At 38.1% G+C, this 16042-nt stretch overlaps 1 protein-coding gene across 6 annotated transcripts in view; it reads left to right on the forward strand.

The window, feature by feature from the left end:
• Positions 1 to 7193: 7193 nt before the first annotated feature.
• The window catches only part of FAM204A (family with sequence similarity 204 member A), a 37541-nt gene continuing 28692 nt past the window's right edge, over positions 7194 to 16042 (forward strand). The window contains exons 1-7 of one of the 6 annotated variants that reach the window (XM_023224338.1): positions 7209 to 7310; positions 7652 to 7853; positions 11556 to 11611; positions 13140 to 13381; positions 13924 to 14011; positions 14289 to 14319; positions 14504 to 14603. In XM_023224338.1, the coding sequence (XP_023080106.1) occupies positions 13148 to 13381; positions 13924 to 14011; positions 14289 to 14319; positions 14504 to 14603 (453 nt within the window). In that variant the 5' untranslated portion in view covers positions 7209 to 7310; positions 7652 to 7853; positions 11556 to 11611; positions 13140 to 13147. Of the gene's footprint in view, positions 7311 to 7651; positions 7854 to 11555; positions 11612 to 13139; positions 13382 to 13923; positions 14012 to 14288; positions 14320 to 14503; positions 14604 to 16042 lie in introns of all 6 variants that reach the window. The other 5 variants (XM_023224337.1, XM_023224339.1, XM_023224340.1 and 2 more) reach the window with 5 other exon arrangements.

Below are 16042 nucleotides of genomic sequence, written 5' to 3' on the forward strand. Positions count from 1 at the left end.
TGGAGAAAGAATATATGCACAGACCAATGGAACAGAATTGAGTCTAGAATATATATAGTCAATTTGATTTTCAGCATAGGTGCAAAGGCAATTCACTGGAAGAAGGAGTTTCAATAAATCATGCTAGAACAACTGGACATCCAGGTACCAAAAAATAATCCTTGACATATACTTTGTATCATATATATAGTTGATGCAAAATGGATCATAAACCTATAATCTAAGACTATAAAAACGTGTAGCATAAAACAGAAATAATAAAATTGAAAATAATCTTTGTGACCATAAGCCAGTCATGGTTAATGGAGACTCAGGAGGCTGAGGCGGGAGGATGGTTGGAGCCCACGAGTTTGAGGTTGCAGTGAGCTGTGGTTGCCTTCAGCTATGATTATGTCATTGCACTTCAGCCTGGGTGACAGAGTAAGTTTCTGTCTCTAAAACAAAAAAAAAGAAAAAGGTTATAATAAAAAAGCAAAAAAAGTCTTTGTGTCCTTGGACAAGGCAAGGATTTCTTAGAATTTCCTAGACATAACATACGGAGCATAAACTATGAAAGAAAAAATTGATGTTAAACTTTAGCAAAATGGAAAACTTTGCTCTTTGAAACACACCGTTAAAAAGTCAAAAGACAGTCCAGAGACATCGTAAGTTATTAGATAAATTAAAATTGATACACGAGACACCACTACACACTTATTTGAACACACTTACTTTTTATGTCCATACCGAAGAATGGGGAGCAACAGGAATTTTCATACATTACTGGTGAAAATGTATAATGGTACAGGCACTTTTGAAAACACTTTGGTAGTTTCTTATGTAGTTAAATAAAAACTTATCATCTAATCCAGCAAACCCATGCCTAGGTATTTACCTAAGAGAAATGAAAACTTTTTTTATACAAAAACCTTTATGTGAGCATTTTAGCATCTTTATTTATAATTAACAATTGCTAAAAACTGAAAACAATTCAAATATCCTTTATCTGGTGAATAGACGAACTGTGTATAGCTACACAATGGAATACTACTTAGCAATAAAAAGGAACAATCTGCCGATACACGCAACAACATGCATGATCCTCATATGCATTAAGCTCCTTGAACTAGGCCAGACTCCAAAGACTGCAAACTATTTGATTTCATTTATATGACTCCATTCCAGAAATGGCAAAACTATGAGGACAGAGAATACCTCAGTAGTTTATAGGGGCTGGGGAGGGAGAAGTGGTTGACTATATATGGGCATGATGGCAACTTGGATATACTCTGTATACTGATTATGGTAGTGTTTACATGACTATATGCATTTGTCAAAAATCATAGTATATACAGAAGGCGTGAATTTATATTGTATGTAAATTATAAAATTATTCCTCAATACACCTCACTTTAAAACAGATATTTTCAGATAAAAGAATACTAAGAAAATCCATTGCTGGCAAACCTATACTACAAGCCATGCTAAAAGAAATTATTTAGAATGAAGGCAAATGAAAGCAGATGTAAATTCAGATTTACAGGATGGAGTGAAGAGCCTCGGAAATAGTAAATATGTGGGTAAGTGTAAAAGACTATTTTTTTCCTCTGTATTCCTTTAAAATACATAATAGTTTCAAGGAAATAAAAATATCTTAATGTGAGATTTACAATGTGTGTAGATGCAGTGCATACGACAACATTAAGAGTGGGCCAAGAGCTTTGAAAGGACCCACGCAGTTCTAATATTTCTACATTTCACACAAATTGTTAAAATGTTAACTTTAAGAAGCCTGTAAAAAGGATGAGTACTGTAATCCCTAGAGTGACCATTTAAAAATAAGACAACAAGATATAGATAAAAAGCCAATGTATATATTTGATCTGGTTTCGAAGGATGAAATGATATTTAGCAGGTAAAAATGAGAAATGTATTTCAGGCAAAGGAAATAGTATATAGTAAATTCCACTTACCTTACTTTTTCATTCTTAGGACTTCCATAGTTCATATTTACATCATGAACCTCACAATTATAGTACTCATGGTTTAAATATTATTATGTCTCAGACTACAAACTTCTTGAGGCCAGTTTCCACACAGTTCTTTTTTTTGCATCTTCAACCCTTAGCATAGTGCTGAGCGTTGGGCACATAGTAAGGACTATGAAGATATTGACAGATAATCTAATACTCTATCAACATTTATGGGTTTCTTAGTTTTTACACGTGAAGGAAGGAAGGAAGCTAATATTTATTAGCCACTGACTACATGCCAGGCTCTATGTTAAAGTTTTACATGTATTCTTTCATTCAGAGACATTAATCAGACAGTGGGATGTATTTGGAAGGTGAAAGTATTAAGAAAAAGGATATTAACATAGACTTCAATATAACGAATCAGGAATAATTGAAGAGGATGCCTCAAATGGGATCTGATCACTCACTAGATCCTGAGGGGGAAGGAGAGAGAGAAGACATTCTGCTCCTGAAGCCTCTCTTTTTATGAGTTCCCGGTGGGTATAACATGCCACTGGGCAGTAATGATATCCACACTTTATTGGTTGCATTGTGCTGGCATTTATCAGGAACCTCTTCTTAAAAGAGGCAGTATGTGGACAGTGGAGACAGCAGGATCTTTTGAGTCTGGTGAAACTTCCCCACCCTGGTTCTGCATGTTACTAAGCACGTGACATTAGACAAGTCTCTTAAGCTCTTGAAGTTTTAAATTTTCTTAGCTATAAAATGGATACACTAATAGCTACCTCATAAGATTACATAAGATATTAGATACAAGTTTCCTAGCCTACAAAAATGCTCAATAAGCCTCCCTCTCCTGTTCTGCTTTCTGCCTATGTACAACCTGTTGGAACCGAAAAATTTGGAATTACTAGACATGACCAATAAATAAAAAGTGTATTTCTTTGGCAACATTCTGTATTACAGAAATTTTGTTTTCTCAAATGTCAAGTCCTGTTGATATCGTAGTGTTAGTTATTCGACATATTCTTGGAAGACCAACATTGTTTATAGATGCTTCAGTTTGCAAACCTAAAAAAAAAAATCCAGATAGAGGGCCAGGCACAGTGGCTCACACTTGTAATCCCAGCACTTTGGGAAGCCAAGGTGAGCGGATCGCAAGGTTAGGAGATCGAGACCATCCTGGCTAACACTGTGAAACCCCCCATGTCTACCAAAAAAATACAAAAAATTTAGCCTGGCATGGTAGTGGGCGCCTGTAGTCCCAACTACTTGGGAGTCTGAAGCAGGGGAATGGCGTGAACCCGGGAGGCGGAGCTTGCAGTGAGCCAAGATCAGCCACTGCACTCCAGCCCGGGTGACAGAGCCAGACTCTGTAAAAAAAAAAAAAAAAAAAAAAAAAAAAAAAAAAAAAAATCCAGATAGAGAAATTGTCATTCCTTAATCATGAAGGATATCAACATGAATCCTGAAATTCAGAACTCCTTGGTTTCAGTTCTTTTGCTTAAGTCACTATATCACTTTTTCCTCTCAATGCCAAAAAAGAGGTGTTTGTATAGAAGGAAATTAATATTCTCTTTCTCAGTTTCAGCAAGAAGCACATTTATTATATGTTCAACAAAGTTGTATTCACCTTTCCAACTTAAAAATATTTAAGGGGTTTCATTATATTTTGAGAAATTATTCATCAATCAGGGATTTAGCAGCCACCAAAAAGAACTCCACGATTAATCTTTTATAATATGGGTGTGACTTATAATCTCTACACTAAAAAATTGTTAAATGTAAGGAAAAGCTGTTCATAAACTATAATGTTTCTTGGCAAAGAAAAACTGCTTTGTGTTTTTAAAGATATGGTTGAGAATTTAAATGAGAGCTACATGCTTGAAATTAGTGCCAGATGCAACACAATTCAAGCACAATTCACTAACTGCATCAGATATTTCACTATGATTTAGTAAAAGGTATCCAACAATTCTACATTTCATAGAAATCTCACAAACACAAGTATTTCATTCACAAAACTCATGGCTTGGCAGGCTTCCAGGGCAGGAATTTGCTGGAAGAAAGGTAAATTTATTGATTAACATAAATCAAAGGACTGACATTTTCCCTAGAAAACTGACAAAACAATAATATTCAGAAACTGAAGTTCTTACAACCAGAGCGATGAGAAAAGTCTGAGCTATTATTTACATTTATTATAGGCATCCAGTAACGTGATAAACAATTAGGTAGTTAAGAATTCTCAAATCAGCATTGAGAAACTTAATTTTAAAATGTTAGATATTTTTGAAATAGGATTTTCCAAAAACCTTTGCAATGAAATCTGGTGTTTGTAAATCTTTGTAGTAGTTATAATTACATGCCACCTCTCTCCCTTGCATTTACTAATATATGCACTAAATAATGAGCATTCTTTGATGGAATCTATATAGAAACAATTGAGTTTTACTTTTTGTTTTTGGTTTTCTTTTGAGATGAAGTTTCGCTCCTGTCACCCAGGCTGGAGTGCAGTGGTGCAATCTCAGCTCACTGCAAACTCTGCCTCCCGGGTTCAAGTGATTCTCATGCCTCAGCCTCCCAAGTAGCTGGGATTACAGGCATGCACCACCATGCCCAGCTCATTTTTGTATTTTTAGTAGAGATGGGGTTTTAGCATGTTGGCTGGGCTGGTCATGAACTCCTGACCTCAAGTGATCCACCTGCCTCGGCCTCCCAAAGTGCTGGGATTACAGGCGTGAGCCACTGTGCCTGGCCTCAGATCATTCTTAAATATACAAACATTAATTCCTTCCTACCCCATGCCTCAGTTCTTCCCCCTCTACTATCTCTTTTCCCATTCTGGTTACACTTCCACCATCAGCAATTGTTACGAGCTGAATATTTGTGCACCCCTACAATTCCTATCTTAAAGCCATAACCCATAGTGTGGCTGTGTTTGGAGATGTGGCCTCTAAGGCAGTAATTAAGGTTAAATAAGGTCAGAAGGGTAGAACCCTGATCCAACAGGATTAGTGTCCTTTTAAGTACAGAGAAAAGACACTAGAGAGCTCTCCGAACAGTGCACTCAAAGAAAAGGTGATGGGAGCATAACAGGGTGAGGGTGGCTGCCTACCAGGCAAGAGAAGAGGCCTCAAACAAAACAAAACAAAACAAAACAAACACAACAAAACCTACTTTGCTGGCATCTTGATCTTGGACTTCCCAGCATTTAGAATTGTGAGAAATAAATTCCTGTTGCCTAAGCTACCTTGTCTGTAGTATTTTGCTATGACAGCCTGAGCAGATGAAGAGCAATTAAGAGGCCTGATGCAGTTACAACAGCACTCTTAGGCACACCTTTTTGTTAACTGTTTAACTTTTTAAAGATTTGGATTCAAGGAAAATCCTATCGAGAAGCTGAAGAGATTCAGCCAAAAGAGTTTTATACAGATCCTTGACTCATTCAGCCTTGCTTCTACTTTAGAATCAGAGGATGTGAACAGGAAGATGGACCTCAGTGATCCTAACCTGTTGATTCAGGTTTTACTATGATGCTGGGGTTATATAAAACTGCTCTCTAAACTTGGTGCATCTTCTAGAAGATGTTGGCAGTGAGGCAGTGTAGCGGATAGTTGAGTAATAGGTTTAACCATCCGTTGATGCGAAATTGAGATATATTACTGAGTGCAATGCAAAATTTTATGCACATTTAGCTTTCTTTGAAGGAAGACATTATTGGTAATGTTAACAGCAAAAAACAGCTGAGATTGAAAATTAGCGTGGGCCAGGTAACATGTTGTTGTTTTTTTTTTTTTTTTGAGACGGAGTCTCGCTCTGTCACCCGGGCTGGAGTGCAGTGGCCAGATCTCAGCTCACTGCAAGCTCCGCCTCCCGGGTTCACGCCATTCTCCTGCCTCAGCCTCCCAAGTAGCTGGGACTACAGGCGCCAGCCACCTCCCCCAGCTAGCTTTTTGTGTTTTTTAGTAGAGACGGGGTTTCACCGTGTTAGCCAGGATGGTCTCGAACTCCTGATCTCGTGATCCGCCCGTCTCAGCCTCCGAAAGTGCTGGGATTACAGGCTTGAGCCATCGTGCCTGGCCTCAGGTAACATGTTAAAGTCTTTATGTGTACAGTAGCCTCCCTTATCCACAGCGAATACCTTCCAAGATCCCCCAGTAGATGCCTGAATCCTGGAATAATGGCGAACCCCATCATATGGTTTTTCAATCTGATAACCAAGATGGCTACTAAGTGACTAAGAACCTGGTGGCATAATAGCATGCATATATACTGGACAAAGCGATGATTCACACTGCAGGATATTTCATCAGGATACCCAGAATGGGATTGCAATTAAACATTTGAATTGCTTATTTCTGGAATTTTTTACTTAATGTGTTTGGACCTTGGTTGACTCCAGGTAACTGGAATCAGGCTAAGAGAAGCCACAGATGAGGGAAGCCTACTGTATTTTCTTTCTTTCTTTTTTTTGAAACAGGGTCTGGTTCTGTCGCCCAGGCTTTTCTTATACAATCATCACAAAATTAGCAAATAGGTACACTTAATGTGATTCTTATTATAAAACAGATTTCGGAAAATGCAAATATTTCTAAAATAGCCTTATTCCCATCCCTATCACATAGGATATTTTATCTTCTTCGCAGTGGTTTTCTCGTTTTTGTTTTTTGTTTCCTTATTTTCTATGTTCCCCAAGTACCCCCTTCAGGGCATAACACACTGCCTGCCACAAAAAAGAAAAAAGAAGTTCGGTAAACTTTTGGTCCAGTCAGCGCCATCACCAGATGGTACGCGCCACGAGGGCAGGAGTCTGCCCGTTTTCTGCTAACCAGAGATTGGCATGATGCCTGGTACAAAGTAGACACCCAATAAATAGGTGAAGAAAGAAAAAATAAAAATAAAAAAAGGAAGAGAGGGAGGGGAATGGATGAAATGAATGAAGACGTTTGCAGAAGAGCCTAGAAAGAAAGCACTCTGCAACCTTCTCCCTTCTGGTGGCATCAACTCTTAGTTCAAGGTCTATGTCAGCCCTTTCCTCGCCCAGACGCATTGGCCGACAGCAGGGAATGAAGAAAGAAGAAGAAGAAGAATGAAGAAAGAAGAAGAAAGACTTTTTAAAAGTCTTTAAAAATGTTCGGAAGAAAGAAAAAACGGCAAGAGAAAAGAGAGAAAAAAAAAGAAAGGAACCACCTCCTTCGGACGGACTAAAAAGGCACGCCCCACGCGGCCGGTTGCCAAGGCGACCCTAGGGCCAGAACGGCCCCAGCCCATTGGCTGAGACGCAGGAGCCAATGAGAAGGCGCGATGTTGACGGGGTCTTAAGATGGCTGCTGGGCGACCCTTTCCTGACAGGTGAGTACGGCTTATGGAGGGTTGGTTACCCGCCGGCTTGGGCTCCGGCATGATGAGTTGGGAGGGCCTCTTGCCAGCAGCCGAGGGAGGCGGTATGGGCGGCCTCATAGCTCCTCGGCCGAGCCTCCCAGAGCAGGCTAGAAAAGCCCCCGGCCCGGGGCCGTGAAAGCGACGGCGGGGCCACCCTTAGCCTTCCTCGGAAGGGGCGTCGCAGCCGCCTCCCCAGCCTGTTATGAGGGAGGGTTTCTCCGTCCCACTCCAGTCAAAGTGAGAGGGGATTGAGGAGGATTCCGATAGGGGAAACAGGCTCATGTTTACAGTTGCTGTATCCCGGAAAACAGCTCCAGTTAATGGGACTGCCAGCGGGCTAGACATCCTTCGCTGGAAACTGCGGCGCTTAGTTCTGTGCCCGAGAGGGGATTCTGCCTGTTTTGGGATTGGAGTGGGGCATTGCCGCCAGGAAGCCTGCAGAATTCCCGGTTGTGCAGCCAAGCAGGAACAGGTGTACCTTACTAGACCCATCCTCTTGCAATCTTGGAGCTTGTAAGTATTCTTACAGCGGAATCGACTTAAAATGAGCCTTGAACTGTTAACTTGGTTTATTGTCTTTCCATGCAGGATCTTGGGTCTGGGAAAATGTTTTTCAGGCCAAGTAAACGAACACTGTCTTTAATTAAAACAGTTGCATACATGCAAAATCTTGCTAAATAAGTAGGTTTTCTGGATTGGCCGATTGTCAACCTAAATTCGCTCTCAGGCCTGTAATTCAGTTGTCCTTTCTGTACCTTTTTTGAGAAAAGGAGCACATTCATTTCATAAAAGTAAATAGGATATTTACGTTAATGTTGATGTTAACATGCTTGAAAATAGTAACCATTTTTAAGTCACCGACACTAATTATGATGTAAATTACAATCTTCAGATTGTTAAATGTGGTGGCTTATAATTAGTATGTAAGTGAAATTAATTTTAGATCAGATGAAGTTCAGGCTTCTGGGATTACTTCTAATCAAATACAAAATATGGGAAATAAGCCTTATATGATGAAAATGGAATTTAAATTCTGGAATAGAGACAGAAAACATTTACCCATCGAGCTGCTCAAATAATGTCTTTTGAGTTTTGGTTATAAGCAGCTGCCTGGTTGTCCAGAAAATATGACATTATTACTCAAACCTCTGACTGTGACTTTGACTTTGATGTATGTAACTTAGCATAGCATCTTACATAGCTTTCTGTACTCAAAAAGTACAGAGAAAGAATTCTTAACCACATTTAACAAGTCTGTGATTATAGGCTAAGATCGTTCTCAGACCCAGTCTCAAATCCTTGTCCCCGCTTACAACTCTGCCCTGTAAAAGTTCATAATCCAAAGCCATGGGGCTGTTTTTGTAAAACAAGTGGATCAAAATGCATTAGGCAAGTCAGTTATCCCATCTGTAAATTGGGGGCGGGGCGGGCAGGGGAGGGGCAGATATAGATAGTAATTCCTAGTGGAAGGTTTGTTGTGAAGATTAATGGTAAACCAAGGCCTGCCACACTGTCTGTATGCCATGTGTAGCAGTGACTTGCTTTGTTTCCCCTTTCTGGTTCTTGTGTTTCCTGTTGTAACTAGGGTTCCTTCCCCTTCTCAGTGTCCTGAAGTGTACAGCATCTCTCTGAAAACATTCTCTTGGCTGAGTTGCTAGGTAGAGGAGAGAAACCTTATCTACTGGGATACTGGGCTCTAATCAGGATTGCAGTCCTGGAGAGAATGGAGTGATACATCCAGGAGTGAGATGACTCTGGGCATTTGGGGCACTTACAATACCAAAATCTTAAAGAGACACTTTAGAGCTGTAAGACATCTCAAAGATCATTTGATCAAACCTTTATTTTATAGCTTAAGAATGGAGGCCCAGACAAATGCAGTGACTTTTAATTATGTTGCTCAGGACTAGAAACCATCTTCCAACTTTGAAAACTCTTTTCCCCTGTAATCAGTTCACAGTCTAGAACAGTTTTTATTGTAATTTGATTTCTCCCTGGCTGCTATATTTTGAAAGATTGTGTCTACTAAACCTTATTTATGAATTTTTTTTCTGATAAAAATCAGGCCTATAACTACTATTGAACCTCTGATTATCATGTGGTGAAGAATAGTGCTTCACTAAAATTGTCTTTTCCTGTAACGGTGAATGGTACTGTCTCACTGAGGGGAAAAATAAAATAGTTTGGACTTTTTGAAATTAGCTTAGAGACTCTTGTTACTATATTCATACTTAGATTAGGAACTACTGAACTGTACCCTGTTTTTGAGTCATTGTTATCTGACCAAGTATGATAACTAATGACGATGGGTGGTTTTCAAGGACAAACAGACAGACAAAAAAACCCTAGTTATTCAGACTAAGACAATATATAAATATTTTCAGTTCGTGGCAAATTGTGTTAGCCCAGGACTAAAGATGTGTTCTGCATAGTACACACAGAAGGTCTTTGAGGATAATTATGGGATGGAATAAATCTTAACTCTAGAGGTGGAGGGTGTGTAAAATGAAGAAGGTGATATTCAAAACCATAGAGAGAAAAAGGATTCTGAGTCATTTACATTTTCCTTGGGGCGAAAATGATTAAATTGAAAATTATTTGGGTTGCAGGGTAAAAAAAACGAAAGCTTATGAATTAATACGTTGGCTGTTACATGGACTTGGCTATAATCTATAGTAAAAAGATTTAAGTTTCTGTTTCTCTGATATTCCACGTCTCTTGAGACTGGCTGAGTGAATTTTCACAGTTAAAGGGTAACTTGGGATTATCTGCCTTAAAATAAAGAAATATACTCTGAAAGACATGAGTAAGAGACACAGATAATCATTCTCCACAGCAGCCAAAAGAGGAATAACAGGAGGCCTAACATGGTACCAGTTGGAAACTTTGTGAATGACAACTATATGCTATGAATAGAAAGGCTATTTTCAAACTTGAGTCCAAAGCAAAAGTCACTAAGCAGCCACTCCATATTGGCTTATCTGTAATTGGGCTGCTGCTTACACGGGCAACTCCATTTTGCAGGCTGCACAGTGAGTGGCAGCAGTTATCCATGTTTATCAGTGACTGCTCAGTCTCCCTTGTATTTGGCTTTTTGAGAGTCACGGGAAAATGGCACATGACTTTAAAGGTTTTCAGGAGTGGAGTTCACAAACTACCTGATTTGGATTTTGCCTAGATTTAGAGGTGGATTCCACTTTTTTCAAGCTATTTTAATTTTTTTTTCCTTTGGGTACACTCAAGAAATTACCATACCAGGCAGATGCCATATCAGCAGGAGCTAAAAATATATAATTTTGAGAAAATTTAAAAAGCCATAAAAAATGCCTAACTACTTGAAGGCTGATTAGCAACAACAACAGCAAAAATCTTGCCTTCTTCAGGGCAACTGAGACTGTTCCCCAGAGGGAGATATGTTTGGGTGCCCAGAGCATAGGCTATCACCCTGCAGAGATGCCAGAACAGTGGTTTGGTGGAAGACCTGTGTCACTGCCCACTGGAGAGTCATATGTATTTCATGAGCAGTCACATCTGAAGTCCGGGTCAAGGAATACTTGGCTCAAAAACTGAACAGAAACTTGCCATGTGTGTAGATGTCATTTCATGAGGCTAGGGATTTTTGCCTGTTTTATATACTTCTGTCCCCAGAGTCTTGAAGAGTGTCTGGCACACAGATGGGCATGTAAAACATTTTATGGACAGGAAGGGAAACAGTTATTTCTAACATAGACTCCAGTGATGCTAAGAAATCCAAACCTGGAATTTGTTACTCTTTTAAGTCCTTAAATGATAATGAGCCTAAAGGTATATTATGTGCCGGTGGCCAAATCATACTGGAACTTATTACTGCTTCCTTCCCCTTGCTCTCAGAACAGGAGAAATCTTTTTCATTAATAGCATGATACCTATTTTTCAATATTGTCGTATTTTACGTGATGTCTTTTGTGCTCTCAGAGTATCTCAAGAGTACTTCTGTCCCAACTTTAAAAATCCACAGACAGGTTTAGGGATAGATCTGGGTTTTATGGGGCCTGGAGCTCATATAACTTTGGGTCCCTTCGTTTAAAAAAAGAAATGCAAATTCTGAAAGTACAGTACTTTGAAAGGACCTGTGCAAATGAGGAATCTTGGAGCTTAGGTTACCATTATCTTCCTGGTAATTTGCCCTCATTTTATTGCTCCATTCAGAAAACTAAACACTAATATTTGTTACAGGCATTTCACCTCAGATTGTGACTATCAAGGAAGCAAATGATGGCATCGGTTGCTAAGTGAGTGCACCACAATTATTAGAAACTTCAAAACTATCTTATGAACCCAGTCACTCATAATAGAAATGATAAAAATGTAATACATGGCCATAGGAATAATAATAGCAAAGAGAACTTAACATTTATTGAGCCCCTAGGACCTCCTAAACACTATGTTGAGGGGCTTATCTCATTTAATCCTCAGAATAACCCTATAAGCAGTATAATTATCCCTGCATTACAGATAAAGAAATCGAGGGTCAGAGATGTTAAATGATTTCCTCATACTACTAGTAGTGGCAGAGTCAAGATTCTAGTTGGAGCAATTAGATGCCAGAGTCCTTCCTCATAAAAAGCCAACAGAATATTTGGTGAGGATATTTCAGAGAGCCAGCAACTGATGAGGCTGGACCAAAGTCACAAAAAGTAAGATCTGATTCTTCGGACCTGGAAGGAAGTCTTGAAAAGATAACATAAATCTGTTATCGCAAAATCCCTGATGTGTTTGTCTCAGAGAGAATGGTGGTGTTTTTTTTGTTTGTTTGTTTTTTAACTAGGTTAATCACAATATGGGACAGAAAACTGCAAAACAGATTTCCGTCCTTCCATTTTATTCCTTTAGGTTGATAGGAAATCATGAGCAGTACAACCAGCTTTTTTATTTTAAGCATCTTTTGAAGGAACTGGTTTTGACTCAATATATGTGCTAAAATAGACTGTGCCATGGAGATCAATAGTGAATACGTACTTGAGTATTATACTTTTAGCAAATGATAACAATTTTGCTATTTTAAGACGTTTTATTAAACTTAATGGTTCTCTCTACCAATGGACTGTATAGTTAATGCTAAATGTTATCTTGAACTTTATCATTAGTTTCCCAAATATAGTATTGTTACTTTAAAAAGCTGTACATTTTTGTTAAATTGTTAGGATTATATTTCATTTAATATTATTTTAGCAAACAATATTAAACTAAAAAGTAGGATATCCTTTTTACTACCATACCTTCCTACAGCTACTTACATAGCTTAAAAATTTTCCTTTAGTTGTTTTCCTACTCCTTAGACAATACACCCTCTGGAAGCTTGGTCCATTGAATATAGGTGAAACATGTAGTCTTATTCTCTAATTGGTATAGCTTCAAATATGATATTTTAATCCTAAATTGCTTGCAAAGTATGTTTTTAGGTTTTTAACATTCTTGAGCAGTGTGTTACTGAATTTCATGTGTTTTTTAGACAGAGCTACTCATGTATTAGAGAATTAAGGCTCTATTTTCTTTACCTGTAGGTGTGTGTTGTAACAAACTTGTTTAAATAGCTTTTAAATTTCTAAACTTTTTTTTTTACTTACACAAGTGAAGATTTTAATTATTTTAATATGATGAGTTCATTCTATACCATCTTAGATGGAAAAAAAAAAAAAGTTTAGATGGACTGTTCCCAAACTATTGTTACAATTATTAGGCACCTAGAATGTCTTCTAATGGTCTTAAAATTATTTCTATGGTTATTCTACATGTGTAAATTAATCTTTTTCCTCATAGAAGAAAAGATGTGGAGTGGGCTGCTACCTCCTGGCCTAAATGAAAGTGATGCTGAGTCAAACTCTGAAGATGAAGCTACGTTGGAGAACTCTGGACTTAACTTACAGGAAGATAAAGAGGATGAGAGCATCAGAAAAACAGAAATCATAAATTTCTCAACAGATGAACCACAAACTGAAACAGAGTCAAATATAAATGCCTATGAAGAGTGTCCTTCTGGAATTCCCGTAGATATGTGGAATGTAGGTTTTCTCTGAAATGCTCTTGCTACAGCCTGTGCATGTACACATCTCTCATTGTGTCTCTGCCCTGGTCAGAATGTGCATGTGTTCTTGGGACTTAACAGGGAGGGAGATGGACTCAGAATGCTTTTACTGTTCTCTGAGGCATTGGCCACTTAGATACTTGCTTTTATTTTGTTTTGTTTTTCATAGAAAGACAAAGGAAAAAAAAAAATACAAACCCAAACCACTATGTAGGATTAGCTGTTTGCCTAGCGTGGTACATGAGGAGTTTCTGTCTTTATTTTATCTTTTATTTATCTTTTTTGTTATCTACATGAGCTTCACTCTCAAATTATGAAATGACTTATTTCAAAACAAGTGAATATCAAAACTCAGGTTGTGAGTCTCAGAGAATAGAGCATCTCAAGAACTGACTACCATCATTAAATTGGTATCTTTTTACATGCTGAAATATAATTGTTTTATTACTTCATTATTTTTTAAATGCATGTTTTTCTGGAAAGTGTATTTGCTTCTCAATATTTTTTTCTTTTACATAGAAATTTCAAGAATTGCATAAAAAACATACTGAACAGAAAAGCACAACCTCAAGATTCAGAGGGAAAAAAAGAAAACGCTCCAGAAAAGGTGTTTTGTTTTAATTCAGGTTGTTAGTCGTGCTAATGCTAAATTGTGACTGAGTTTAACCATTTTTTTAAAATATGGTTTTGAAATTAGTGAAGTTAGTTTGTTTGTTTTTTAACTAGGTTAATCACAATATGGGACAGAAAACTGCAAAACAGATTTCCGTCCTTCCATTTTATTCCTTTAGGTTTATACATGCTGAAATATAATTGTTTTATTACTTCATTATTTTTTAAATGCATGTTTAAAAATGTATTGACACTTTGTGAATTCTTTTCAGATAAATTGAAGAATGAAAAAGAATCTCATGGGTAGGTGGAATTTAAAATAGTTATATATTTTAGGCCATCGTAGAAATTGTTGAACTAATTGTTTCTGATCGTAATCAAACATATATGAACTAGTAATTGTAGTATAATTGTAGCAACCAATTAAAAACAGCAAAAGTAAAGACAGTATATATTGTATAAAATAAAACTTACTATCTTCTTTTAGTGAACCGTCCTCAAATGAAACCCAATGGAAGGAGCTTACTCAGTATTTTGGAGTCAATGATAGATTTGACCCACCTGTTAAAAGGAAAAAAGTTGAGAAGGTAATATCTTTGTTATTGCATCTTATACCAGCTAGTAGGATACGTTTGTGATTAGCCTTGCCTAAAGTGCTTGTTCTCATTAATTCATTCAGTTAAAAAGTTAAGATGCCTACTACGCACCAGAAAAGGTGCTAGATAAGTAAATAGTTACAAATTATTAAAAAATTGCTAAGAGAAAGAACAGGCTGTTGTGAAAACATTAAAATGGGGGCTGTATTTTAGCATGGATGGTCAGAGAAAGCCTTTCATAGAAGGTGCCATGTCACTGAGACCTGAAGGATGGAAAAAACTGTTTATATAAAGAATGCTAGCGCAGAGGCATGGGTAAAGATCCTAGAGAAGAGTCGTCCTGGGACATTCCAGTAATCGTAGGAAGGCCAGCCTGTCTGGAATGGGATCAGTGAGGAGGAGGGTAGCCCACTATATGATTATAGAGGCAGGCAGTCACTGACCAGATTGTGTAGGACCTCAAAGGGCTCAGTAAAGAAATGGGTTTTATTCACAATGCAGTTGACAGTCATAAAGGCTTTTAAGTCAAGGGAATGACATGACCTATGTTAAAAAGATTCGTATGACTGTTACCTGGTGAACTGATTGTGAGACAGCAAAAATAGATGAGAACAGAACAGTTAGGAGACTTCTAGGCATAGATTGATGATGGATTGAGCCAGAATGGTTCTGTTGAAGAAGGAGAAAAGTGGATGGATTTGAGGCATATTGTAGAAGTAAAATTAATGATATTTGCCTCTGGATTGCTTGTGAGGTGATAGGGAGGGTTTGAGGCATGTGGAAGGAAAGAGGACCATTCAAAGCTTTGGCTTAAGCAGTGGTGTGAATAGTGATGTTACAAAGAGAAATTTGGGGAGGGGAAAGGATTGAGAGTGGGACCTAGCCAAAGTTCAGTTTGGGACCTGAGTGTTATTGGAAAGCGGGAGCAGAGTAGATGGTTAGTATAATGAGGTAGGGGCTCAGAGGAGAGCCTGACCTTTAGATGCACATTTGTAGTTGTCAGTCTCTAGACATACTAATACTTAGTAGAGGCTTGTGTGAATGAGTAACTCACTTATTCACACAGGGAAATGTTGGAGCATGAAAATCAAGTGCTTAGTGCTAGAGCTGGAGGCACAGGGGGCTAATTGAAGCCCAAGTATATTGTATCCTGTGTGTAATAGACAGATGCCTGTTTCATGGATCATTGCTATAGACTATTGTGTGTACCTAGAGACCTTTGTCATTTTCTGATCCATCTGTATTTCTTCCAAAGTACCTCTGATTTTAAATCCATCATTGCATGGTACTGTGTCAATGAGGGTGCACACATTAAGGAACTGTCAAAACAGAATTTTGCTGTGAATTTTTTGATTCCAACTTTGCAAAAGTTTCTTAGCATCCAAAAACAGTCCCTGGAACTTTGGGGAATTGGAACCAGAATCTCTTTC

This window comes from Piliocolobus tephrosceles, chromosome 9, assembly GCF_002776525.5.
Source record: "Piliocolobus tephrosceles isolate RC106 chromosome 9, ASM277652v3, whole genome shotgun sequence".
Taxonomy (NCBI): Eukaryota; Metazoa; Chordata; class Mammalia; order Primates; family Cercopithecidae; genus Piliocolobus; species Piliocolobus tephrosceles.